Below are 25,714 nucleotides of genomic sequence, written 5' to 3' on the forward strand. Positions count from 1 at the left end.
TTTTTTTTATTTATTATTTTTATTTTTTATTTATTTATTTTTATTTGTCAGAGAGAGAGCAAGCGAGAGGGAGCACAGGCAGACAGAATGGCAGGCAGAGTCAGAGGGAGAAGCAGGCTCCCTGCGGAGCAAGGAGCCCGATGTGGGACTCGATCCCAGGACGCTGGGATCATGACCTGAGCCGAAGGCAGCTGCTTAACCAACTGAGCCACCCAGGCGTCCCAGAAGACATGCATTTAACAATTTGAATTGCTTACTATGTGTGTAGGGTGTTGGTTCTAGCTGTTCTTGAGTCCGTCAGTTGTTCATGTATTTTGCATCCATCATTAGACAAATTAAGTCACAGAATTTACAATTACAGGTGAGGAAATACTATAGCATATTAAATGGAATTTTATGTTACCGTGACCCTCTCGTCATCTTAAACTAACGAATATAAGCTTCAGAAACATTTATCCTATAAAGGAACATAATCTATGGGTGATTTAAAATGGCCCTTAATCAGGCCCTTAATCAGAAGCGTTAACATGTTAATTGGTAGTGTTCCCCCTATAAAAATTAAGACAATGACCATTTTAGTTTGACCTTACCATACTTGTTAATGAATGTAACCTGCCATAAAGATAAAGACTGCTCACACCATTGTATAATGTACAAAATGTTTTATCCCCTCTGCTTTCTGGGGAGTGGTCCCTCCATCCCCACCCACAGAGTTACAGTGGGAGCAACATTTTTGTGCAGCGTGACACCTGTCCAGTACACAGGGTGAACTAGTAGTGGTCATCTCATCAAAGCAGGGCCAGAGAAGTCTGCAGGATTCTGGAACTAAAACGGAGATGGAACTTCAGTCTCTAACTAGGAGCATCAGTCTCTAACTGCATCCGTGGTCAGATTTCCTACCACGTAAACTAAAAATGTAGAGGAAGCCAGCATGCAGAAAAGGCAGAAGAATGAAGATGAGGAGAGAGAGATAGAGAGGGCCAGGAGGTTTACGAGGAGCTCTGCATTAGAATTCTTGTCATGTGTAAATACAGTTATACTAAAAAATTTGAGAGCAACTAATTCTGAGCTCTGAAACTTTCCCAGTATCTGTAAATTAGTTTAGTTTGAATTTTGGTCCCCTGCAAAAGCATTCATCCATGCAGTGAACACTCCCTACCCCCAACCCCTTGCAATAGGCTCTGCCTATCTAGTTCTGCTAGTGAAATTCAGCACAAATATTTGCCCTATCCACAACCGCTCTCCCCACCCCTCTTCCCCCAGCCGACACAGGAGCAGAGGAGAGATGCCCATGACTTCAACGGCTACAGTTATGTTTCTTTTTTTTTTTTTTTCTTTTAATTCAGGTGTTATTGACAAATAGTAACATTCTCTCTTCTTCTTCTTCTTTTTTTTTTTTTTTAAGATTTTTTTTTAGTTATATACTTGACAGACAGAGATCACAAGTAGGCAGAGAGGCAGGCAGGGGGCGGGGGAAGCAGGCTCCCCGCTGAGCAGAGAGCCCGGTGTGGGGCCATATCCCAGGACCCTGAGATCACGACCTGAGCCGAAGGCAGAGGCTTTAACCCACTGAGCTACCCAGGCGCCCGTCTCTCTTCTTAATACACAGTTCTGTGATATAGAATAATTCCATCACCCCCCAGATTTTCCCATGCCTTATTGTAATCATTTTTCCTACCCTCAGCCTCTGGCAAGCACTGATCTATCTTCTGTCCTTGTATAATTTGCCTTAACAAATGTGGAAATGGCATCATGCAAAATGTAGTCTTTTGATTCTGGCTTCTTCTACTTGGCATCATGATTTTGGATTCATCTTTGTTGTTGCTGTGTACCAGGAGTTTGTTCCTTTTTATTGCCAATGGCTTTCTACTGCATGGATGTATGCAGACCATTTATCCATTCCCCAGTTGGTGGATATTTGGGGGAATTTCCAGGTTTGACCCGTTACAAATAAAATCTCTATAACCATTTACGCAGTTTGTGTGTGCAGATGTAGGTTTTCATTTCACTTGTGTAAACACCTAGGAATAGGATTGTTGGGTAGTGCTGGGGGTTTTTGTTTGTTTGCTTTTAGATTTTTTTTTTTTTTAAGTTTCAGCCACTCAAGTAAGTATAAGTGGTATATTGTGGTTTTAATTTGCATTTCCTTAACAACTAATGATGTTGAGCATATTTTCGTGTGTTTATTTGCCACCATATCTCTTCTTTTTTTTTAAGATTTTATTTATTTATTTGACAGACAGAGATCACAAGTAGGCAGAGAGGCAGGCAGGGAGAGAGGGGGAAGCAGGTTCCCTGGTGAGCAGAGAGCCCGATGTGCAGGTCGATCCCAGGACCCTGAGACCATGACCTGAGCCAAAGGTAGAGGCTTAACCCACTCAGTCACCCCAGTGCCCCACCATCTCTCTTCTCATGTGAATTGTCTATATAGGTCTTTTGTCCTCTTTTTATTTGGTTGTTGAATTTTGGGAATGCTTTATATTTATATATCCTACATATAAGTCAAGGGCTGCAATTTAAAAATGGGTGTTTTCTTCTGCAATGCTGCTCTCTTTTACTCCCTTATTTGCCTTCGCAATTCTTTTATTTTTTTTTTTAAGATGTTATTTACTTATTTGTCAGAACGAGAGAGGGAGAGCACAAGCAGGGGAGCAGCAGGTTCCCCACCGAACAAAAGCCGATGAAGGGACTTGATCCCAGGACCTGAGCCAAAGGCAGATGCTTAACCAACTGAACCACCAGGCGTCCCTGCCTTTTCTCACTTCTCTTATCAGTAAAAGATGCTCTTTATCAGCAGTTCTAATTGCTCTGCCTGCTGTTCATTGCTTCTTTCTTCTCACTTTTTCTCTTTCTGTATTTAATTCCAGTTGATACCTCCATATGTATCATTCATTCTGCAGGTAATTGTTGACTAGATCAGGTTAGAGCTGACCTTCTTGAATTTGTCAGCTTAATGCAAGTGCTTCTTCAGGTTTGCCATCTGCTCACTTAAATTATAAGTTATCTTAGAATTACTGGTGAGTTTCAGGCATTCAGGGTCATTTCTAGATGTTGCTTTGTTACCATCAGAGATTTTTTTTTTCTTTTTTTCCTGGCCATTTCTAGAACTTGAAATCTGACAGTCTGAAGGTTGCTGAAGACTGGTTTTGAAATAGTTAAGGTTTTACTCCAGTTAGGTATAGTGTAATGAATGGATATCCGCAAGGTTCTGTATTATGGAAAGCCCATCATTAATCATCTGGTACCTGTTTAGATTTTCTCTAATCCTTTCCATTCTGATCCTTTCCTCTGATTTGACAAGCTGTTCCTGGTATCCAAGCTTGTTTTTGTTATCCACAGGGGGCTTCCTTTGCCTTTGCACATTATTTGCTAATGAACCAGAAGAATGTTTTCCTCTGTGTAAAAGTTGGAGAGAGTTCTGTGGAGCTTCATGTCTACTGTTCACTGGAATGCCGTATGGAAATGTTCTTGTGGCATTTCACTGGGAAGTATGAAAAACATGCTCTTATGACTTTTCAAAGAGGATTGAGGTTGTGCAGGATTACTGTAGTGTCTACAAAGATTTGAACAGAACAGATGACTTCTTTCATTTTAAGCTTTATTTATAGCTGTACCTCTTATACAAGTATATTGTTTAACATTTGTGTAAGTGAAATTCATTTCTTATGAAGTAGTATGAACATTTGTACTATTTTTAAATGAGAGCAGTTGATCCTAAAGTATCCTTTTAAATTGAAGACTCAGCTCCTAATTTTCTGAAAAACTTTGAATTATATATTCTGTGTTTTTCTTTAAAGAAGATAAAATTTGCATTCCCATGTGTCTGGTTTTTTTGTTGTTGTTATCTCTCTCCCCTTTTTAAAAATTCTTCTCTCTTCTTTCCTGGTTCCCTTTCCTTCCTTTCTTCTTAATTCTTCTCTCTCTTCCTTATCTACCCTTCTCTGTTTCAATCCATGGAATCAAGTGAAAGCAGTGGCTAGTCATATATTTTTCTTATATTTAATCATTGCCAACATTTGGATATTCTTATTTCTGCCAGTTACATACCATAATTTATGTAACTGTTCCTAATTCTGGACATATTTATTATTTCTAACTTTCTCTTGATTTCGGTTCAAGTCATGATCTCAGGGTCGTAAGATCAAGACCCACATCAGGCTCGGTGCTGGGCATGGAGCCTACTTAGGATTCTCTCTCCTTCTCCCTCTGCCCCTCCCCCATCCCGTTCCTATTCCCTGCTCTCTCACATACACATACTCATTCTCTTTCTCTCTCTCTCAAAAAAAAAAATTTCTGTGTCTGAACCTCTTCTTCTATATTTAAGATTGTTATTTAGGATTATTTTCTCGGGCTAGATTTCCCAATTTGAGATTCTAGGACATCAGCCAGCAATATATGAGAACCAGCACTGAATTTTACGTAACATTTAAAAAAATTCTGGGACTCTGGACTTAGGTGGCCACACAGGAGGCTCCTGAATTTCTCTCTTCCTATGGACAAACAGAAGGTACAGTTACACATGCAGGAACTCCCTCTGAGAGAAATCTAGAAATGAGCGAAGTGGGTCCTATTCATTGAGCAACTGAGAAAATAGCCACTTCAGAATGGATAGGAAAGGCTGAGACACACTGGCCATAAAGCCCACCCCTTGGCATAGCACCATATAGCCTGGGTGAGGGGTACCCCAATGCCCAGCTTCGCTTTGAGGAGCAAATGGTTTGGACCACACATCTGATAGCCCAGTTTTTTTTTTTTTTTATTTGACAGAGATCCAAGCAGGCAGAGAGAGAGGGGGAAGCAGGCTCCCTGCTGAGCAGAGAGCCCAACGTGCAGGTTGATCCCAGGACCCTGAGATCGTGACCTGAGCCAAAGGCAGAGGCTTGAACCCGCTGAGCCACCCAGGCACCCTGGTGGCCCAACTTTTAAGGCTGCCCACTGAGGAATGGTCCCCCAGGTCACCTATGTATGAAAGCTGACAGGGCTCGCATTCATGAGACCCACAGGACTATAGCAAACAAAGGGACAGTTGTTCATGGGTGCAAGAGTACTTGTTGCAACTGTCTCCGCCTCCCCCGAGCTAGCACAGAGGAAGCGCGACAAAAACACCCAACTCCCAGTCTTTCCCTGGGAGGGGTCTGATGCGTCCTTTACAAGTGACTGACTGAGGTTCTGGCTTTTAATTAGCATGCATCTAATTGCTGGCTATCGTCTTCCCAAAAGAGCTACTGGGCACCTCCCCTGCTTTCTTCCTCTAGCTTGCTCCAACAAGAAAGCCAATAATAAATAATACAGAGACATCTCATGTACCTTGCCCAGTTTCCCTGATGGCAATATATTGTAAAACCATAGCAAAGTGATAGCACTGGGATATTGATATTGATAAAGTGATGATACAGAAAATTTCCATCACTACAAAGATGCGTCCTCTTGTCCTTTTATAGCTGCTACCCTCTCTCACCCCATCCTTGGCCTCTAGCAACCAGGAATCATTCTCCATTTTGTAATCCAAATGTAAATGGTACTGTATAATGTGTAATCTTTTAATTTTTTGAGTTAACACACAATGTTACATTACTTTCAACATAGCACAACATAGTGATTCCATAAGCTCATACATTATGCTATGTTCACTGCAAGTGTAGCTACTGGTCTCTTCCCAGATATCACTATTACAGTCTCACTGACTATATTTGTTATGCTATCTTGACTTATTTATTCCATAACTGGAAGCCTGTATCTCCTACTCCCTTTCTCCCATTTTACCCAATCCCCCACTTTTCTCCTCTATGGCAACTATCAGTTTGTTCTCTGCATGTATAGATCTAAGTCTCCATTTTGTTTGCTCATTCATTTGTGGGTTGTGGTTTTTTTTTACATTCCAAATATAAGGAAAATCTTGTGGTATTTGTCTTTCTCAGTCTCACTTATTTCACTTAGCATGATACTCTTTATGTTCATCCATGTCTCAAATGGCATAGTCTTACCCTTTTTATGACTGTGTAATATTCCATGGTATAAATACAGCACATCTTCCTTATCCATATTTCTGTTCATGGACACTTAGGTTGTATAAGCTGTTGTTACTGACATTTTTCATTCAGCATAATTCCTTAAGATTCATCCAGGTTGTTGCATGCATCAAAGTTCATTCCTTTTTATCACTGAGTCCATGGTATGGGTATATAGCACAGTCTGTTGAACCATTTACCTGTGGAAAGATTTCTAGGTTGTTTCCTGCTTTTGATTATTATGTACAAAGCCGCTGGGAACATTCATGGCCAGGCTCCATTTCCCTGTGATATATACCAGGAGGGCAACTACTAGTATAGTAGGGGCATGTTAAGTTTTTATTTTATTTCATTTCATTTCATTATTGTTTTTAAGATTTTATTTATTTATCAGAGAGAATGGAGCACAAGCAGGGGGAGCAGCAGGCAGAGGGAGAGGGAGAAGCAGGCTCCCCACTGAGCAGGGAGCCCAACTCAGGGCTCTACCTCAGGACCCTGACCTCATGACCTAAGCCACCACAGGTACCCCTTATTTTATTTTTTTAAAGATTTATTTACTTCAGAGAGAGAAAGAGAGCAGGCGGTGGGGCAGAGAGAGAAAACCCTCAAGCAGGCTCCACACCGAACACAGAGCCTGATGTGGGGCCTGACCCCAGGACTCTGAGATCATGACCTAAGCCAAAACCAAGATTTGGATCTTCAAATGACTGAGCCACCTGTTAAGTTTTTCAAGAAACTGCCAAATTGTTTTCCAGATTAACTATATATGTTAGATCTCCACCTACAATGTACAAGTGTAGTTTCTTTGCATTTTTGTCAGCTTTTGTTGTTGTCATTATTTATTTTAGTTGTTTTGATAGGTATATGTAGTAATCTCTCCTGGTGATCTTAATTTGCATTTCCCTAATGGCTAATTATGTTGAACATCTTTTATGTGCTTGTAGCCATCTGTAGATCGTCTTCACTGTCTCTTCCTATCTTTTGCCCATTTTCTTTTCTTTTTTTTTTTTTTTTTAAAGATTTTATTTATTTATTTAACAGACAGAGATCACAAGTAGGCAGAGAGGCAGGTAGAAAGAGAGAGAGGAGGAAGCAGGCTATCCACGGAGCGGACAACCCGATGCGGGGCTCGATCCCAGGACTCTGGGATCATGACCTGAGCCGAAGGCAGAGGCTTTAACCCACTGAGCCACCCAGGCGCCCCTCTTTTGCCCATTTTCTAATTGGTTTGTATTTTATACTACTAAGTTCAAAGGCTTTTTTACATATTCTAGCACTAGTTCTTTTTAATCATATGTATGGTTTGAAGTATTTTCTCCCTGTCTGTAACTTGTCTTTTCATCCTATTAACAATATCTTTTACAAAACAAAAGTGCTGAATTTTGTTTTGCTGAATTTTGAACTCCAGTTTGTTAGTTTTTGTTTTCTAGATGGTGCTCTTAGATTATTTGCCTAACTCTAGATCCTGAGGATATTCCTCTCTTTTTTTCTAGAAGTTTTATAGTTTTATGTTTTACATTTAAGTCTGATCCATTTCAAGCCAATTGTTGATAAAGTGAATCCTTTAAGAATATTTTTCTGTGGGGCGTCTGGGTGGCTCAGTGGGTTAAGCCTCTGACTTCGGCTCAGGTCATGGTCTCAGGGTCCTGGGACTGAGCCCCACATTGGGCTCTCTGCTCAGCAGGGAGCCTGCTTCCCCCTCTCTTTCTCTGCCTGCCTCTCTGCCTACTTGTGCGCGCTCTCTCGCTCTCGCTCTGCCTACTTGTGATCTCTCTCTGTCAAATAAATAAATAAAATCTTTAAAAAAAAAAAAAGAAAATTTTTCTATATGTCAATTAGCATTCTTAATCAGTACTTAGTCCGTTTTTTATATGGCTAGTAGTTTTAAGACTGACTAATTAATTGAATAATCTTAGTGTCTTTTAATTTTTTAATTTTGGGTCCTACTTGTTTTGGTATTAAAATATGCCACATTGGGCTCCTGGCTAAGCGTCTGCCTTTGGCTTAGGTCACTATCCCAGAGTCCTGGGACTGAGGCCCACATCGGGTTCCCTGCTCAGGAGAAAGCCTGCTTCTCCTCTCCTGCTCCCCCTCCTCCCTCTCTCTTTCTGTGTCTCTATCAAATAAATAAATAAAATCTTTTTTAAAAGTGCCACATTAATAGATGCATGAAATTCAGTGGTCTAGATTTGTGATAAAGGGCTTATAGATGCCTATGCCTCTAAAGTAATAAATCAGTCCAATAAATATTGAATGCCTACTATATATATATCAGGCCCTACTACGGGAATTGAAATATGGTTTATCCTTGGGAGCTATCAATGTGATGAAGGAGTTAGAGACAAAATTCATTTCAGTATACTGTGTTTGGTGCTGGAATCAGTTTAGGATGATGGCTAAGAACCCAGATTCTAGATTCCATCAGTTTTGGATGGAGTCCTGGCTCTCCAACAACCCACTTATATAAGGTAACCTCACTAGTCCTTAATTTCCTTACTTACAGAATGTACATTATAAGGTTGTTAGGAGGATTGGAAAATACATATAAAGTTCTTTGTATAAGTGCCTGGGACAGAGTAAGCACTTAATGTTAGCTGCTATGACCGTGGTAGAGATGGAGGTAGGGGTAGACATGGAAGAGGGGGTACTGGTGTATGTAGGCAAAGATGTTGTTGTCACACAGAGAGGGGCAGTTATCCTAGAGGTGAATCCGTCTGAACTGAATCTGTTGTATTGAAAGAGGACTTCAACGACCTCCATTTTGACCTGTCTGTACTTTCTAAGTTCTTTCCAGCTTATCTCTTAACTCGGGCAAAAGACCCCTGCAGGCAAAGCATCCCGTGATAGGAACTGAAACTACCCCCTCAAGCAAAAAACATCTACCCTGACGTCAGCAAGACCACACGTGATTGACCCCAAGACAATGATCTTTACTGCTTGCCTACAAGTACCCACCAAACTTTGTCCCACATTTTCCTTATATAAACCCAGAAGTATTTTTCAGCACTTTAGATAGTCTGAGACACTAGTCCACTGTCTTCCCGGTGCTGGCCTCACTGAAATAAATTTCTTTCTTGTTACACCACCACTCATATCTCTGCCTTTGGATTTTGTCAGCAGTGAGTGGCTGAAACCTGGTCTTTTTGGGAACCCTGCAGTCAGGTGCTCTTGGCACCCATGTGCCCCTGTTACAGGATGACTAAGACTTAGCTACAAAAGGGAAGGAAAAGAATTCAGGACAAGCAGAACAGGAGCAAAGGTATAGAAATGAAAGTCATATATACCTTTATGTAGTACAGTCCATTGTTATTAACAGAACTTGAAGTAGGAATTGAAAAGTGAGCCGTGGATGGAGAGGTAAGCAAGGGCTAGGTCATGGAGGGCGTCAGACTTTTCTCTCAGCAAAAGGAAGGCATTGAAGAGCCTAAGAGAACAGCACAGTCAGATTTGCTTTTCTAGTTAGCTCACTCAGCCCAGTGAAGACTTTTTTGAAGTAGAGGACATAACTGGAAGATAATCTTTAACAGTTCATTTGAGAGATGAAGGCCAGAATCAGGGCCATAGTAACTCACGATGGAATGTCGTCCCTTTTTTTTTTTTTTTTTCATATAAAAAACTCCTGTTTGGGGCGCCTGGCTGGTTCAGTCAGAAGCACATGCAACTCTTGATTTCGGGGTTGTGAATTAAAGCCCCACACTGGGTGTGGAGATTACTTAAAAATAAAATCTTAAGAAGCAGAAAACTCAAGGTGCCTGGCCTGGGGGGCTCAGTCGGTTAAGCGTCTGACTTTGGCTCAGTTCATGCTCCCATTGGGGTCCCTGATTGCGAGGAGCCTGCTTCTCCCTCTCCTTCCTGCTCGCGCTTTCTCTCACTCTCTCTTTCTCTCCCAAATAAATAAACTGAATCTTTAAACATAACAAAATCTGTTCAGTTCAGAGCTTCAGTTGGAGAAGGAGACAAGCCTCAGGTTGTAGGGTGTGTGAAAGTGGAAGTCTTGTAAATGAGGACTCAAAAAAGTCCCATCCAACACTGGCTATAGTTCTTCTGCTTCAGCTGCTAGAATTGAGTAGTCCTCTCTATTCCTCTAGGTTAGATATGATTTCTTACAATCACCTAAATCATGTATATCCACCTAATAGAAAAACTCACATTTTTTTTTTTTTTAATACACCGACTTGGAATGGGAATGGATAAAGTAGAGGGGAAAAAATTACTAGAAAGTACATTTAAGAAAAAGGAATCTGATTCTAACCAACATTTGCTAAAATCTTTATTTTCTTCATCCATTTTCCGTCCTTATTTAAGATGGTTTAAAAATGTTAATCATAATTTTCTTCTTATATAAAGCTAAAAGGTAAAAAAGCATTAGGAATTCAATTGTACCATATCCACTATTTTAAATTCTTCTATGCCATTTCGTTTACAAGTGTGAGAAATAGACTTCTTGTTGTTTGAATTAACCACAGTGCAAATCCGATGGAAAAGAGCTGTGTCTGTTTGTAGAAATCTTTGTTTAAATGTTTGGAAGCACAGCTGACTAAAGATATATGACAAGATAAGTTTAAAAAATAAATAAATAGGTCACGGGGATGTAATTTATAGCATGCAGAATATAGATAACAATAGTGTATTAATTTTTTTATGGTAAGAGCTACTAACTAGACTTATGGTGATCATTTTATATTGTATATAAATGTTGAATCACTAAAAAGAATGAATTAATGGTTTTAGATATTACAAAGAACAGTGCTGTTTCCCTTTGTGTGTGTTTATGTGTAAACAGCTTTTGAGATACAACTTACACTCCATATAATTTACCTATTTTGATTGTGTAATTTAATGGCGGTTTGTTTCTTTAACAGGGAAAAAAAGATGTGACCCAGATATTTAACAACATCCTGAGAAGACAGATAGGTACTCGGAGTCCTACTGTGGAGTACATTAGCGCTCATCCTCATATTCTGTTTATGCTCCTCAAAGGGTAGGTTCATGGTTTCCTTTAAAGGAGGTTTGAGTATAGAATAGCTGTTAAAAGTATACAGCTATGGGCACCTGGGTGGTCCAGTTGGGTAAGCAATATGGTTTCCAAGACCACTTTGCTCAGCTTTGCCATTTCATCTCACAGGAAGGTGAAAATACATGGAAGAAATTATCAGCCACTGGAAATGGCTCATTTTACTCCCATTCACCTTCCATTTGAGAGCAGTCAGTCTTTCAGCCCCTTAATTCTTAAGGAAATCTGAGAAATGTTGTCTAGTGTCCAGGTAGAAGAGGACAGTGGATTTTGGTGGATTGCTAAACATTCTCTGTTGCATACTGTTTCTTTGAAAATTACTTCCCTTCCATTTTCTGTGTTCTCACTTTCTGAATTTCCTGTTAGTCAGAGTTGAATCTCCAGGATTGATTTCTTAGGTCTTCTACATTTCCTCTCTTATCTTTTTATGTGTTGGAAGATACTAATTTTACATTTAATTGAAGATAAACCCTATTGAATTTTCATTTCAGCTACTCTATTCTTAATTTATAAGAACTCATTTTTATTTTCTGATTATTCCTTTTTCTTGTCTCTTGGCACTTCCTGGTTCTGTGACCTTAGGCAAGACACTGTACGTTTCCAAACCTCAGTTTTCTTATTGGTAAAATAAAAGGAAAATTTATAATATTACCTTCACACAAAATAATGTTGCATTATATGCCATTGACTCTATACCCTCAGAAAGATTCGTGTTTTCAATTAGGGTTGTGCCACTTACTATAAGACCTTGGGCAAGTTCTCTAACTTCTTTATGTCTTGGTTTCCTCATTGCAATATGGAGTCAATAATAATACCTACATGAGTAGGTTGTTAGGAGTCTTCAATGAGATAATGCTTATGAAGCACAGCATCTAGCACACAGTACTCAGTAACTACTGATCAAAGAAACTACTATCTCTGTTCCTCCCAAGAGTTCCAATTCCTCTAGAAACATGAGCAATTTTAAAAATACAATGAAGGTCATATACAAGTGCCAGAATAACATTATAAAGTAAAGTGCTCGCTTGCAGCTCACAGAGATCTGCAAGTTTTAATGGACCCACAAGGATATGTTTTGCACAGCTGGTCATGGGTGAATAAGGCCAAGGTGATCAATTTATACCCACTTTCGGGGATTCTAAAATGTTAAGCTCTAAAGCATTTGACATTATCCTCAAGGAAATGGGGAGCCACTGGAGAGTTTGAGAGAAGGAATATTAGATTTGTGTTTCAGGAAATGAGGATAAATTAATAGTAGTTTTAAAACATGAACTTGTAACTAAATGACCCCTTGAGAATGCTGAAATGAGTTGTCCTGGAGATTGTGTTGACTGACGGAGAAGAGGAGTGGTCAACATGATCTAAAACACTATCTTCCACAGGACGCCTGATGACTTCGTTGGTTAAGCATTGGACTCTTGATTTTGGCTCAAGTCATGATGTCAGAATGATGAGATCAAGTCCTGCATGGGGCTCTGCACTGAGTGGGGCCTGCATGAGATTCTCTTTCTCTCTTTCCTTCTGCCACTCCCTTTCACTTGGGCACTCTCTTGCTGTCTCTCCAAAAATTAATTAATTGCTTCACTAAATAAAATTAACTTCACTCCTTTTGATAATGGTAAAATGTATATATATTTCATACATTTGCATGTTATATATGCTTTTTGGAAGATAGAGAAATTTAGCATAATTGGATATTTATTTAGAAAATTAAGTTGGTACAAAATTATGTTACATTGTTTCTTCAAAGTAACAGTGTAAGTTGTTTTCTTACAATTTTTTTCCCATTTCTGGAAATAATAATACAGAAGATAAACAGCTAATTCTGAATGCCATTTATTAATAATTTAACTGCTGGAACACATTACAGATCTACAGTGAGCCTTTTTATCTGTGGTATGCATGGGATGAGTTCATGTGCAATTGTGTACCACAGCTCCCACCCCTTCTCCCTCTTTCAGCAGAGAGTTGAGAAAAGAATTGGTGCAGGGAAACCAGGCAGGGGAACTAGACTAAGCTAGACTTGATGTCCATTTGCAGACAAGACTTGGAGATGAGCAGGAAAGAATCAGATGGAAGAGACCACCCACTTCATGAGAAGGTTTTGGGAGCCTTAACAGTGAGAAGCTCCAAAGCAGCTGCAGAGTGAATTGGGGGAAGGAAGGGAGTTTGAGAAGTGATGCTGTAAGTTATAAGTCAGTATTAAAAAAAAAATTATTTCTGTTAGAGACAGAAAGAAAGAGAGGGCGAGCCAGTACATGAGTGGGGGGAGGGGCAGAGGGAGAGGAAGAGGGAGACATAATCTCAAGCAGACTCGAAGTTGAGACCCATGTGAGGTTTGATCTCACAAGCCTGAGACGAGGACCTGAACTGAAATCAAGAGTCAGTCGCTCAACTGAGCCCCCCAGCACCCCAATTCGAATCTCTTTTATTTTTTAAATTTTTTTAAAAGATTTTATTTATTTATTTGACAGAGATCACAAGTAGGCAGAAAGGCAGCCAGAGAGAGAGAGAGAGAGAGAAAGAGAGAGAAGCAGGCTCCCTGCTGAGCAGAGAGCCCACGTGGGGCTCCATCCTAGGACCCTGGGATCATGACCTGAGCCGAAGACAAAGGCTTTAACCCACTGAGCCACCCAGCCGCCCCTCGAATCTCTTTTAATGACTTGTTTTAAATGACTTTTTACTGTTGGATTATGTTTATATGTGACTCTAAAATTGTGGGACCTTGGGTTTTTAAAAATTAGGATTACAAAAAAAAATTAGGATTACATAGAGTTTAAGTGTGAATAATTAGTGTCTCTTTATATATCTATATTATATCTTTAATTATTTAAAAATGTGCTTATGTACCACTTGATGGTGTTTTCTGATGAGTTCAAAGGACTACTATTCGTATACAAATTATTTGATAAAACAAGTCATTCAGTGTATTAGCAGATGACTAAATTGATGTAAATAAAGTTCCTTATATTTGAAATATGAACTCTCTATTCATTAGACACCTATACTTACCAGTTAACCTATGTATAATTTGTAATAGATAATTGTATGTCATTTTTTTGTATTTAAGAAGAAAAACTTAAATAGCTTGCATTTTTTCTAGTATGTGGAGAAAATAATTTTTAATCACTTAATTAAAAAGCCACTTTGTTAATATATAGATTTTTATTCTAGGACTCCATTTTCATGTAATTATATTCATAATAGAAAAATAAGAACTATTTACTTTAAGAATAACTTCCTCGGGCGCCTGGGTGGCTCAGTGGGTTAAGCCGCTGCCTTCGGCTCAGGTCATGATCTCAGGGTCCTGGGATCGAGTCCCGCATCGGGCTCTCTGCTCAGCAGGGAGCCTGCTTCCTCCTCTCTCTCTCTGCCTGCCTCTCTGCCTACTTGTGATCGCTCTCTGTCAAATAAATAAATAAAATCTTTAAAAAAAAAAAAAAGAATAACTTCCTTAACTTTGATTCATTAGGAAAGTTTTATATATCTTCCCATTTCTTATAAAAAGTTAATATTTAGTTTCGTTTATAAGGCTAAAACTGCTTATTAGTTCATTTATGAAGGGCCTACAATAGTAACAGTACTAGTAATAATAACACTAATAATAGTCATAGTCATGGTAGAAGTTTAGATTGTATTTTAATAAAATGTCAGGCCTTGCTTTATATTCATATAATAGTCTTGTAGGTAGTTATTATTGCTGCTGCTGCTGTTGTAAAATATAACCTATTTTATATGCAGCCCAGAGAGGTTAACTAACTTATCTGAAGTCACATAGCTAGTACGATTTAAACTCAAGTAGTCTGGCTCCAGAGTCTGTGCTCTCAAACTACTACCCAGCTTTCCATTCCTCAAGCATTCATAGTCTACAATGAGAAGAGACAACTCATTACACGTCATTGTTATTATTTTACAAGACATCAAAAATGGAGGTCTTAAAGTAGGAAATTGCCAAATAAGCACAAAGAGAAGGATTGAGTGTCTTGTGTGCAAAGGCAAGGTGGCATCAAAATGCATAATGTGTTTGGAGGTTGCCAGGGTTTCTGGTGTAGCTAGAGTCCAGTGTGAATGGGAGGGAAGGTTGGGCGATAAAGCTGGAAAGGCTGAGAACAGATTATAAAGAGCCTTCTATGTCCCACCAGGGAGTCTGAATGTCATTATGTAGGTAACATGGAACTCCCCAGGGGCTAGACATGATGAGTTCTGGTGGCAGTGTGGAAAATGGCTTAAAGCATGGAGGTACTGAAGAGTCCAGCTTGGAAGAGTCCAAGCAAGAGATAATTAGGACCAAAACTTTAGTGGTGATACTGGGAATGAAGAAAACAGATATTTTAAAAATATTTTAATTATTTTCTGACTCAAAGTAGCACATACTTATTATTTTAAACTTCAAATATTTTAGAAATATATAAAATAGGGACACCTGGGTGGCTCAGTCAGTTAAGCATCTGCCTTCAGCTCAGGTCGTGATCCCAGGGTCCTGGGATTGAGTCTCACATCAGGCTCCTTGCTCAGTGGGGAGCCTGCTTCTTCCTCTGCCTGCCACGCCCCTGCTTGTACTCTCTCTCTTTCTCTGGCAAACAAATAAATAAAATCTTTTAAAAAATGTATAATATAGAAGGGGAGTACTAACCATTATATCTCCCAAAGAAAACCATTATCAACAATTTGGTGATGATATCTCTGGGCTTTATTCTCTGTTGTAATGATTCTTCTTTTATTTTTTAACCCAGACTTTAAATCCATTCCTTCACATCCTGTTGTGGAGATACCATTTACTGAGTGCTTGCTATGTGCTAACTGTTGCATTAAATATCTTTACTTACGTTATTTCATCTAATTCTTTTGATAATACTGTGAGGACTGAGTATTACTCTTGCCATTTTACAGATGAGGATGTTGAAGCTTAGGGTAAGGGTATTGCTCAAGGTAATAAAGCTAATAAATGACAAAGCCAAGTTTTCAATCCAGATCTGTTTCTAAATTCCATGTTCTTTACCATTACTGTATCTTTAATAAGATTTGCGGACCATTCAGGTGTGAAGAGCAAGGAAATTATAGAAGATGTTGAGTACAGGGTAGACCAGAAGTCCTAAGTAGAACAGTTTCGCCAGAACCAACTTAACCTGTCACACGTGTTTAGCTTAAAATGCTAAATCCTTTGTTAAAGGTCAGCATTTTTATTGAATTATCTCTTGTAAAACTACTTTTCAAAACTCAGGACAAACCTTGATTGGTGCATTTACAAATCAAACTGATGTTATTTAAGAAAATGATAGTAACATTCCGTATTGAACATAATTCTAACAAGCAAGGAAGGAAGGAAGGGAGGAAGAGAGAAAGAAAGAGAGAGAGAGAAAGAGAAAGGAAGGAAGGAAGGAAGAAAGAAAGAGAGAGAAAGAAAGAAAGGAGGAAATTACTAGGTAATTGCCCATCAAAGATGATCATCTGGATATAGGATACAAAACATGGTATGAAGGATTTGGAACCCAAATTTTATGAAACAATTATAAATAAATGAACTTTATAAATGAACTTTTCTCTTGGACCAGACAAATGACATTCCACGTTACTGAGAGAACTTAAGGATGAAGTCACTTAAACTCCTCTCAGTGATCAATTAAAAATCATAGCCAATGAAAGATATTCCAGAAGTCTAATGTTGAAATCATAAATATCTCCTAATAATACTATTTAAAAAATTTTTAATATAAAAATTTTCAACCATATACAAAGGTAGAGAGTACAAAGAAGCCCTATGTACTCATCACCAGTATTTCACTGTGTTTGTTTCATCATCTCCCAAATACCAACCCCTACTTTTTTGGCTGGAGTATTTTAAAGCAAATCCCAAACCTCATGTAATCTTGTTGTATCAACCCTAAATAATTTACTTTGATATGCATTGCAAAAATAGAAAGATAAATTTTATATAACCACAATGTAATTATTATACTTAAAAAGTAACAATAACTTTTTTAAAGGTTTAATTTAATTATTTGACAGAGAGAGGGAACACAAGCTGGGGGAGTGGAGAGGGAGAGGCAGGCTTCCTGCTGAGCAGAGAGCCGGATGTGGATGTGACTTGAGCCAAAGTCAGATGCTTAACTGATCCACCTGGGTGCCCCCACAATAATTCTTTAGTAACTAATACCTGCTCCATACTAAAATTTCCTTGATTGTCCCCTTACCCCCAAATTTCCATAGTTGTTCAGTTAAGGATCCTAACAAGTTCCACTTGCTGAATTTGGTTGTAATACCACATTGGTCTTTTTAAAATCTCTTTTCATTGAGAGCTGCACACACTCCCCTTTTTTATGACACTAACTTTTTGAAAAACTGCATTCATTATGGTACAGAATTTTCTCCATTCTGGATTTGTCATATTGCTTCCTAATGGTGTCACTTAACTTGTTCCACTGTCCCCTGTATTTCTGTTCTGGAGGTTATATTTAAAGACTTGATTAAATTCAGATTCAGTTCTATTTTGGCAATCATACTTTGTAGGTGGTGCTGTGTAGTTCATATTTGATCTCATCAGGAGACATACATTTTGTAATACTAAGATTGAACAGTGGCTTCAGGTGGAGACAGATTAATCCATTGTAAAGTTCCTCATCAGCTTTACACTTAACCGTTTTACCATTCATTGATAAACAGTGTACAATGCAGTCATCTCATTAGCGGTTACAAAAAGAATCCTATCATTTTTCATGCATTTATCAACTGATGTAGTTTTAGAGATTACCTTTCCATCATCTCCCACAACAATTTAACTATTTTAAAATACAATTCACACCAGAGAAGTAGAATAAATGCCTAATTCTTTTGCTTCCATTATCAATTTAGAGAGAAATAAGTTGTTACTCCAGGAACTTCCATTGGCATCTGGGTTTCTTTGCTCTCTCTCGCTCTCTCTCTCCCCTCTCCCCATCCTTTTATTATCATTATGAACTTGTGGGTTTAATTTTTTTCCATATGTTTTATTTTTCTTGCTGATGCCCAGTTGTCTATCCTTCAAGTTGCCTCATGACCTTTTGATATTACTCACATTAGCAAGTGAGATTCCTTGCTTTTCGGCTCAAGATATACCAGGCCCATTTTGTATATTTCCTAACACAGACTTGGAATCAGCCATTTCTACCAAGGACTCTTGTTCTTTTTAGTGAGAAATGGTTCTTAGAGACTATAATCTGGTTGCTAGGGCTTCTCATTGACATTGGATTATTACTGCTTCTAAGCCTCTTTAATGGACAGAGTTATCTCCTTATTTATAAAGTAAGCAAATATATCTAGATTAAAAGCAAAGTTTATTGCCTATATTGAGGAGGCCAAGTGTTTGTTAAGTGACATTTTACAGAACTTTTCTAACTACTGCCTGACATTGTTTGCTCCCAGCAACAACAAAAGTCATTTTCCCCCTTATACATTTTCCTAACTTGAGATATTCTTTCACAAGATGTTCTGACCATTTTTTGTATGTTTACTGTAGTTCACTGCTAGAAGAGAAAATTGCTCTTATATTTTAGCTTTTATTAAATTCAAAAGGGATCTTATATGCTGTGATTATCTGAATAAACATGCATATATAGTAGTGTGCCTTCTCCATACTAATATAGTTAATTGAAGGCCAGACTATATGATCCAAACTACAAATCAAAAAGAAAGATATAATTCAATTCTATAAAATAATGATTCAACATTTATTGGATTTATCTTTATTGGCAATCTGATGTAAATTAGTCATTGTGGAGGTAGAGTGATTCATTGTGGTCCCTGTCCTTGGGAACCTGTCATAAGTGGACTAGAATAGATGAGATATTTATTCTATACCAAGTATAAGGATATTAATGCTACTGGGATTTGAAACCTAAGATAGGCTTAATTTGTGGAACAGTAAACTATTAGAAACCAATATCCTAGAGGGTAGTAAGGTTGAAATGATATATATAAATTATAGATCGCTTAAAGGGTACTGACGAAAACTAAGAATTTCTCTATATTTCTCTATATATCTCAATATATTCCTACCTTTAAGAAGCTGTCATCTCAGAGAATGACATTTCTACTCTTAAGCACAAACTAATGGGATGCAATAAGTGTTCTGACCCAGAGGGATATTTTTTTAACTATTTTTTCATCCTTAAGAATAAATAGTATATCACAGATGGTTCCAATAAACTTTACCAAATGAAAGGAAAAAGTGAACTAATTATACACAAAAGTCTGAAGTATAAACTTTTTATAGATAGTCTCAGTTTGGAAATTAAATCAAGAAATGAGAAGAATGTTGGCTTGAGATCATAGAGCCAGAGTCTGAGTTTCATTAGAGTTCTACTATTAAGAATTTCAGTCAGAATTTGAAATTCATTAACTTCAAGGGCACCTGGGTGGCTCAGTTGGTTAAGCGTCTGGCTCTTGATTTCAGCTCAGGTCATGATTTCAGGGTTGTGAGACTGAGCTCCACATAGGGCTCCATAATTGACATTGAGCCTGCTTAAGATTCTCTCCACCACCCCCCCAAATTGTACACACACACACTCTCTCTCTAAAGAAGGAAAAGAAGAAGAAAATCATTAATTTCACTATGTGCCTACTTCGTGTAAAACATTATGCTAAGCACACTGGAGACTGAGGTGGGGAAAGGGGAAAGTACAAGTAAGATAAACCATATGGAGATGGGAGCAGAGGAGGAAAGGAGAAGGTAACAAGAGAGCAAGATGGTAACAAGTAAAACCTATCCCCAGCAATGAAGCCTTGAAAGATGAGAGAGAATTTCAGAGGTAGAGGTGTAAGGAAAGGACATTCTAGGCTGAGAGAATGGCATACCCCAAAGATGTATGGAATGGGATGAGAAATGAAATTAAAAATTTAGGGTCAGGGGTGCCTGGGTGGCTCAGTGGGTTAAGCCGCTGCCTTTGGCTCAGGTCATGATCTCAGGGTCCTGGGATCGAGTCCCGCATCGGGCTCTCTGCTCGGCAGGGAGCCTGCTTCCCTCTCTCTCTCTCTGCCTGCTTCTTTATCTACTTGTGATTTCTCTCTGTCAAATAAATAAATAAAATCTTTAAAAAAAAAATTTAGGGTCAAATTACAAGAGTCCATAAATATCTCACTAATAAGTCTAGATTTTAATGGTCTTGGGTTCTTTCTTTTTGTCAACAGTCTTTATTTCATATTCTCTAAAGTACTCTACCAATAAACAGCAATGCTTTTCTCCTTCACAATTCAGAAAATACACCCCTCTTTATAACATTTTAATATTTTTCCATCTATAACTCTTCATGTGTACCAGCAGGCTGATTTTCAGGTTCTTCTGGTAAGAGAAATTATTAACACTATAAATGGGTATTTTTAAATATTCTGCAAATAATCATACCTATCTGAATATATTAACATTTAATGTTAATATCAGTTATTCAGGGAATACGCAAAGGAGTTATAGATAGTATTCAGCATAAAACAGAACAAAAATGATAAATACTCCCTAGTTTAGTGAATCCTCTCAAATATACTTGTTTAAGATTTCCACTACTGTATTTGTGGATTTGACTTTGCAAAGTAGCCAGTTTCCTAGGTTGTAGGAGACAGATTTTATTCTTAAATCAAAAAAGTCATGTAGATGTTGTCTTTTAAAGAATACTGCATTATTTTTTATTGCTCAACAGAATGTTACCACTTATATTTGGTGAGTTATATCTCGAAGTTTTGTGTGAGGGTGGTTTTGTTTTGATTTTCATCTATTCATTCTTCTTATTTGTTCATTTCAATTCTCATCTGTTCAGTGGTCATTTTTGCTTTTAAACATTTTTTGGCTGTAATTTTTCTAACCTGGAAAAGTCATGGTAAATCTGAAAGATTATATAGGCACTTCATGGATATCATTTTTTTTCTATCCCCAACATTATAGGAAAGCGCTTTTTCAAGAATTGAAATAATTGAGTTTTTTTTCCCAGTGGGCTTTGTATTAGAACCATAAAAATTAATATTGTATTTAATTGAAATGAAATGAAATAAGTATTTTTTTATCCTATACGCACTTCCCAGTGTTTTACCATCATACCTTCTTTTGTTCTATTCTACTATTTACCACACAATGGACAACTGCATCATTTTATTATTGAACTTGTTTTACTTGAGCTAAGTTTTGTTCATTTTCTTGAAACCTAATCATACATTGAAATGTAACTCAAACTAGATTTATTTCAATGTTGAATTTGACACTTGGAGTATTGTTATTAAATTAGGAAGGGAACAGATCTAACGTGCTAGTCCTGAATTGTTTCCTACAATAAACATTGTGTTTTTCTAGTGCAATTTTTGCTGCAAGCTGTAATTCATGATTTCAGGGGGTCATTCAATACACAGCTATTTATTACTGGTCATCTATTACATACCAACTGCATATATGTGCATGTAATATCTATCCTTATCTTCTTCCTGAACCCTGGATAGATATATTCTACTGCCAAGGAGACAGTCCTACTTAGATATCAGGCATCTCAGAGTTAACATGGTCAGAAACAAACAACTTCTTCACTGATCTGCTCATCTGCTAGTTTTATTCATTTTAAAAATTGGTACCACCATCTGCCTAATTATTCAGGCCTAAAATATGGGAATCGTTCTTGAGTCTTCAATTTCCCTCACCCCAGATTTGTTCCCCACCCTACCCCAGCTACATCGTTCCTCCAAGCAATATGCCGGATCTGCCCACAGTCCTGTCATGTACTACTACCATATCAGTCCAGGCCACCCTCATCTCTAGCTGGGCTGCTGCTCCTCCTCCTACCCAGTTCCCCTGCTCCCACTCTAACTTGCCAGCTCATTTTTCCTTCTTTTTTTTTTTTTTTTTTTTTAAAGAGCCAGTGCATGAGGAGGTGGGAGGGGCAGAGGTAGACGGAGAAAGAGAGACTCTTAAGCAGGCTCACGCCCAGCATGGAGCCCCATGTAGGGCTCAATCTCATGACCCTGAGATCTGAGCCCAAATCAAGTCAGATGCTTAATCAACTGAGCCACCAGGGTGTCCCCATTTTTTCCCCATGTTTTATAATAGATTCTCCATAGATGCCCAGAGTGATCTTTTGAGAGCATATGTCAAGCCATGTTAATTTTTTAAACTCTCCAAAGTCTTCCTATCACTTTAAAACCAAACTCCTTAGTTTAGCCTAGGGAGCGGTATGTGATCTGGCCCCTGTCCTTCTCCACTCTTGCTTCATTTCATACCGTCCACTGTTCTTCCCCTACATTCCAGCCACACTGGCCTTAGTCTTCGCTAACTCACCAAGCTGGCTCTTGCCGTGGAGCCTTTGTGGTTAGTTCCCTTTGCCTGGAACGCTTTGCTCCTTACCTGACCACTCAATCTAAATGAAAGAAAATTAAGTAGTTACACTCTGTATTATAAATATTTTAATGTCTTCAGTTTCATAGCACTTCTCAGAATATGAAATTTCTTTTCATTGTTTATAATCTGTCTCTTACCCCACTAAATAGTATTCCCACTAAAAAATACGAACTTTAGGAAGGCAGTAGCGTGTTGTGCTTACTATTATATCCCCAGCATTTGGAATAGTGCCAGGCACATCAGAGATATTCGGGGGTATTGAATGAATGATGTTTGAATGAACTGTGACAAATGGTATATCTATGTTTCCTTTAACAGCAGTATTGAAATGGTTCTTTTGGTACCATTAATATTATTTTGTTAATAGGATAACAGTGTTCTGCATTTCTGTCTTGTTTATGCTTTAGATATGAAGCCCCACAGATCGCCTTACGCTGTGGGATTATGCTGAGAGAATGTATTCGACACGAACCACTTGCCAAAATCATCCTCTTTTCTAATCAGTTCCGAGACTTCTTTAAGTATGTGGAGTTGTCAACATTCGATATTGCTTCTGATGCCTTTGCTACTTTTAAGGTAATTTTTTTTTTTTTTTTTCTGAATCAGCTAGGTCATTTAGTTTCAGCATTTAGTTAAAGTCAGTTGGCCTCTGAGGAGGCAGTTTAATTTTAAAGAAGCAGGAAAGGCTATTCCTTAGGCCTGAGCATAACCAACTGTGATTTATGATATAAAATGTAAAGCATCAGTCATGCATTCTATTAGGCCAGTCTATCACACTGTAGAAAAAACAACTCAAAATACTTGTCACAAACTCATGCAGAATGAATTGCAATATATGTGAAAAAAGGGACATGTAATATTCTCAGCAAAGCATGCTTTCACTTATGTTAAAAACAAAGGGTATAAACTGCCACTTAAGTTGTATCCGCACTGAATACCTCCAGAAGGTTATCTGGGAAGCAGGAACAGTGTTTACCAGCAGGGGAAGGGACTGTGTCGTGAAGAGAGCTGGAGAATGACATCTTTGCCTCTGAAGGACATCACCGTACTTTATTAGCGTAATTGTAAATTCTCACTCGGTGAAGCAAATTACTCATAAATGAATTGTGTTTTCTTCATAATCCCTTGTGTTCTTATGAACTTATCTATTCTGTTACTAAATACGAATTTAATCTTAGTTTTATATTAAAATTTTTTAATTTGTTGTAAAAGAATATATATAACATAAAACTACCATGGTAACCATTTATCAGTGTACAGTTCAGTAGTGTGAAGTATATTCACACTGTTGTGCAACTAGTACCCGTTAAACACCGGTGCTCCATTTCTCCCTTCCCTCAGCCCCCAGCCCCATTTTACTTTCTGTTTCCGAGTTTGACCATTCAAAAGATGTTCGGAAACATATTAGAAAATAATGTACCTAATTTGCAAACTAAATACTAGAACTTAGACATCCAATGAATGATGTCACCTTAAAGATTTCTGTCTTAGAAAATCATTTACTTATTCTTATGATCCTGCCATTATTTAATATATTTTGAAACTAGTATCACTGTCCATGGCATGTTCATTTTCCAGTAGTAGCAGATCTTTCCGAGGGCAGATAAAAGTTCTGGAAACAGTGCAAAGTTGTTTGACATTCAGGTTAACTGGATAAAGTAGGTGGTCATGGTAGCTAGGACTGTTTTTGGTCTTGGTAATAATAATGGGAATGATAATAAAAATAAATTTTAAAATGACTAAAATAGAGTCTGATTTTCTTCATTGTCTACCACATTGGACTGAAGACCATTTTAGAAGAGGATTTTTGAATATATATATTTTTTTAAAGATTTATTTATTTATTTATTTATTTATTTGACAGAGAGAGATCACAAGTAGGCAGAGAGAGAGAGAGAGGAGGAAACAGGCTCCCTGCTGAGCAGAGAGCCCGATGCGGGACTCGATCCCAGGACCCCGAGATCATGACCTGAGCCGAAGGCAGCGGCTTAACCCACTGAGCCACCCAGGCGCCCCGGATTTTTGAATATATTTTAAGCTGATGATGTAACAGCATTATTGACAAAAAAGTCAATTACAAAGTAGACAAGACTTGTTTAAATGTATATACTCAGATTCACTTCTTTAAAAGCATTTCAGCAATATACTTGCTCCATTTATATCATTCCAAATTTACTTTTACTTTTTTAGGATATAAATACTGTTACCTAATTATAATCCATATATGACTTTTATTTTTTATATATTAAATAAATAATTTAATAATACTGACACAGGCCATATGCCAGTATTAGTAATACTTTAATCTTACAACTTTATGTGAATGACTTGAAATTTACCTATAACTGGAATGATAAATAGTTCCTTTTAACAGCTCTCCAGAGGTCAAGAAAAGTGAAAGCTATAGTTTGTTATACTGAAAACTATGTATTATCTAGAGACTAGGGACTTACTCAGCCTGTTCTAAGAAGGTGCCCTGAGTCCATTAAAAGATGCATAAGCTCACATGGTGGCAGGAAGTGTGAGAGAGCACCAGGGAGCAGAGACAAGAAACAACAGGGACTGGAGGGAAGCAGGAGGTAGGGGGACCTCAGCAAAGGGAAGGGATGGAGAGGGGGCCTGCAGCAGGGCAGTGAGAGGAGCTTGCTGTGACCGAGAAGAGGAACCCCTGGTGAGTGGACCCCACCCTAAAGATAGCCTCATGAAGGGGTAGGCAAGGCTGGGCCCCTTCCGCCTGTGACACAGTCCATCATGACATTTCCACGATATCTCTGAAATGTCATGAAATGAGGAAAATTGAATTGATAAGAACTCCTGTCAGAGAGAATCCTGTTTGGGAGGGGGGGACAATTTACTGTGGCATTTTTGTTTTAATAAATGGGGGGCGGGGGTGTGTGCTAGTTTGGAACCAGGGCTGAACTGCCTGAGACAGGAGAGGAGAGGAGCCGGAGTGCCATCAGTCCCTATAGGCCTCAGCCAAGCCTGAAATAAGTACAGGACCAACCTAGAATCTGGGTTTGAAGGGAGAGGGGTCACCAGCCTGCTGGCGTTTTCCACATGTCTCCCTCCAGTCCTGTCTGCTCCCTAGATTCTCCCCGACAAGTCCAAGCAGAGGAAGACCCTATCTCTCTGGGGTAGAAGGCAAAGGGCACGGGAAAGAAGAAGGAAGAAGGTGATCTAGAAGACAAAGATGTAAGAAGAGAAGAAGAAAACTAGAGAGAACAGCAAAGAGTGAGGGGAAGGAAGAAAAGAGAGGGAGGAAAAGTCTAGGGATGGCACTAAGGAGAGCTTCCGGTTGGGCAGAGGGAGGGGGAGCAAGGGCTGCAGGCCTGGGTGTGTGCTCAGAGTGCT

General features: G+C 38.4%; 1 protein-coding gene across 14 annotated transcripts in view; it reads left to right on the forward strand.

Moving 5' to 3' along the window:
* CAB39L (calcium binding protein 39 like) overlaps window positions 1-25,714 on the forward strand; it is a 123,270-nt gene that overhangs the window by 69,512 nt on the left and 28,044 nt on the right. For all 14 annotated transcript variants that reach the window (XM_059377919.1, XM_059377923.1, XM_059377915.1 and 11 more), the window contains 2 exons: window positions 10,871-10,989; window positions 22,771-22,939. In XM_059377919.1, the coding sequence (XP_059233902.1) occupies window positions 10,871-10,989; window positions 22,771-22,939 (288 nt within the window). The remainder of the gene's footprint in view (window positions 1-10,870; window positions 10,990-22,770; window positions 22,940-25,714) is intronic.

The sequence above is a fragment of the Mustela nigripes genome, chromosome 15, assembly GCF_022355385.1.
Source record: "Mustela nigripes isolate SB6536 chromosome 15, MUSNIG.SB6536, whole genome shotgun sequence".
In the NCBI taxonomy this organism is placed as follows: domain Eukaryota; kingdom Metazoa; phylum Chordata; class Mammalia; order Carnivora; family Mustelidae; genus Mustela; species Mustela nigripes.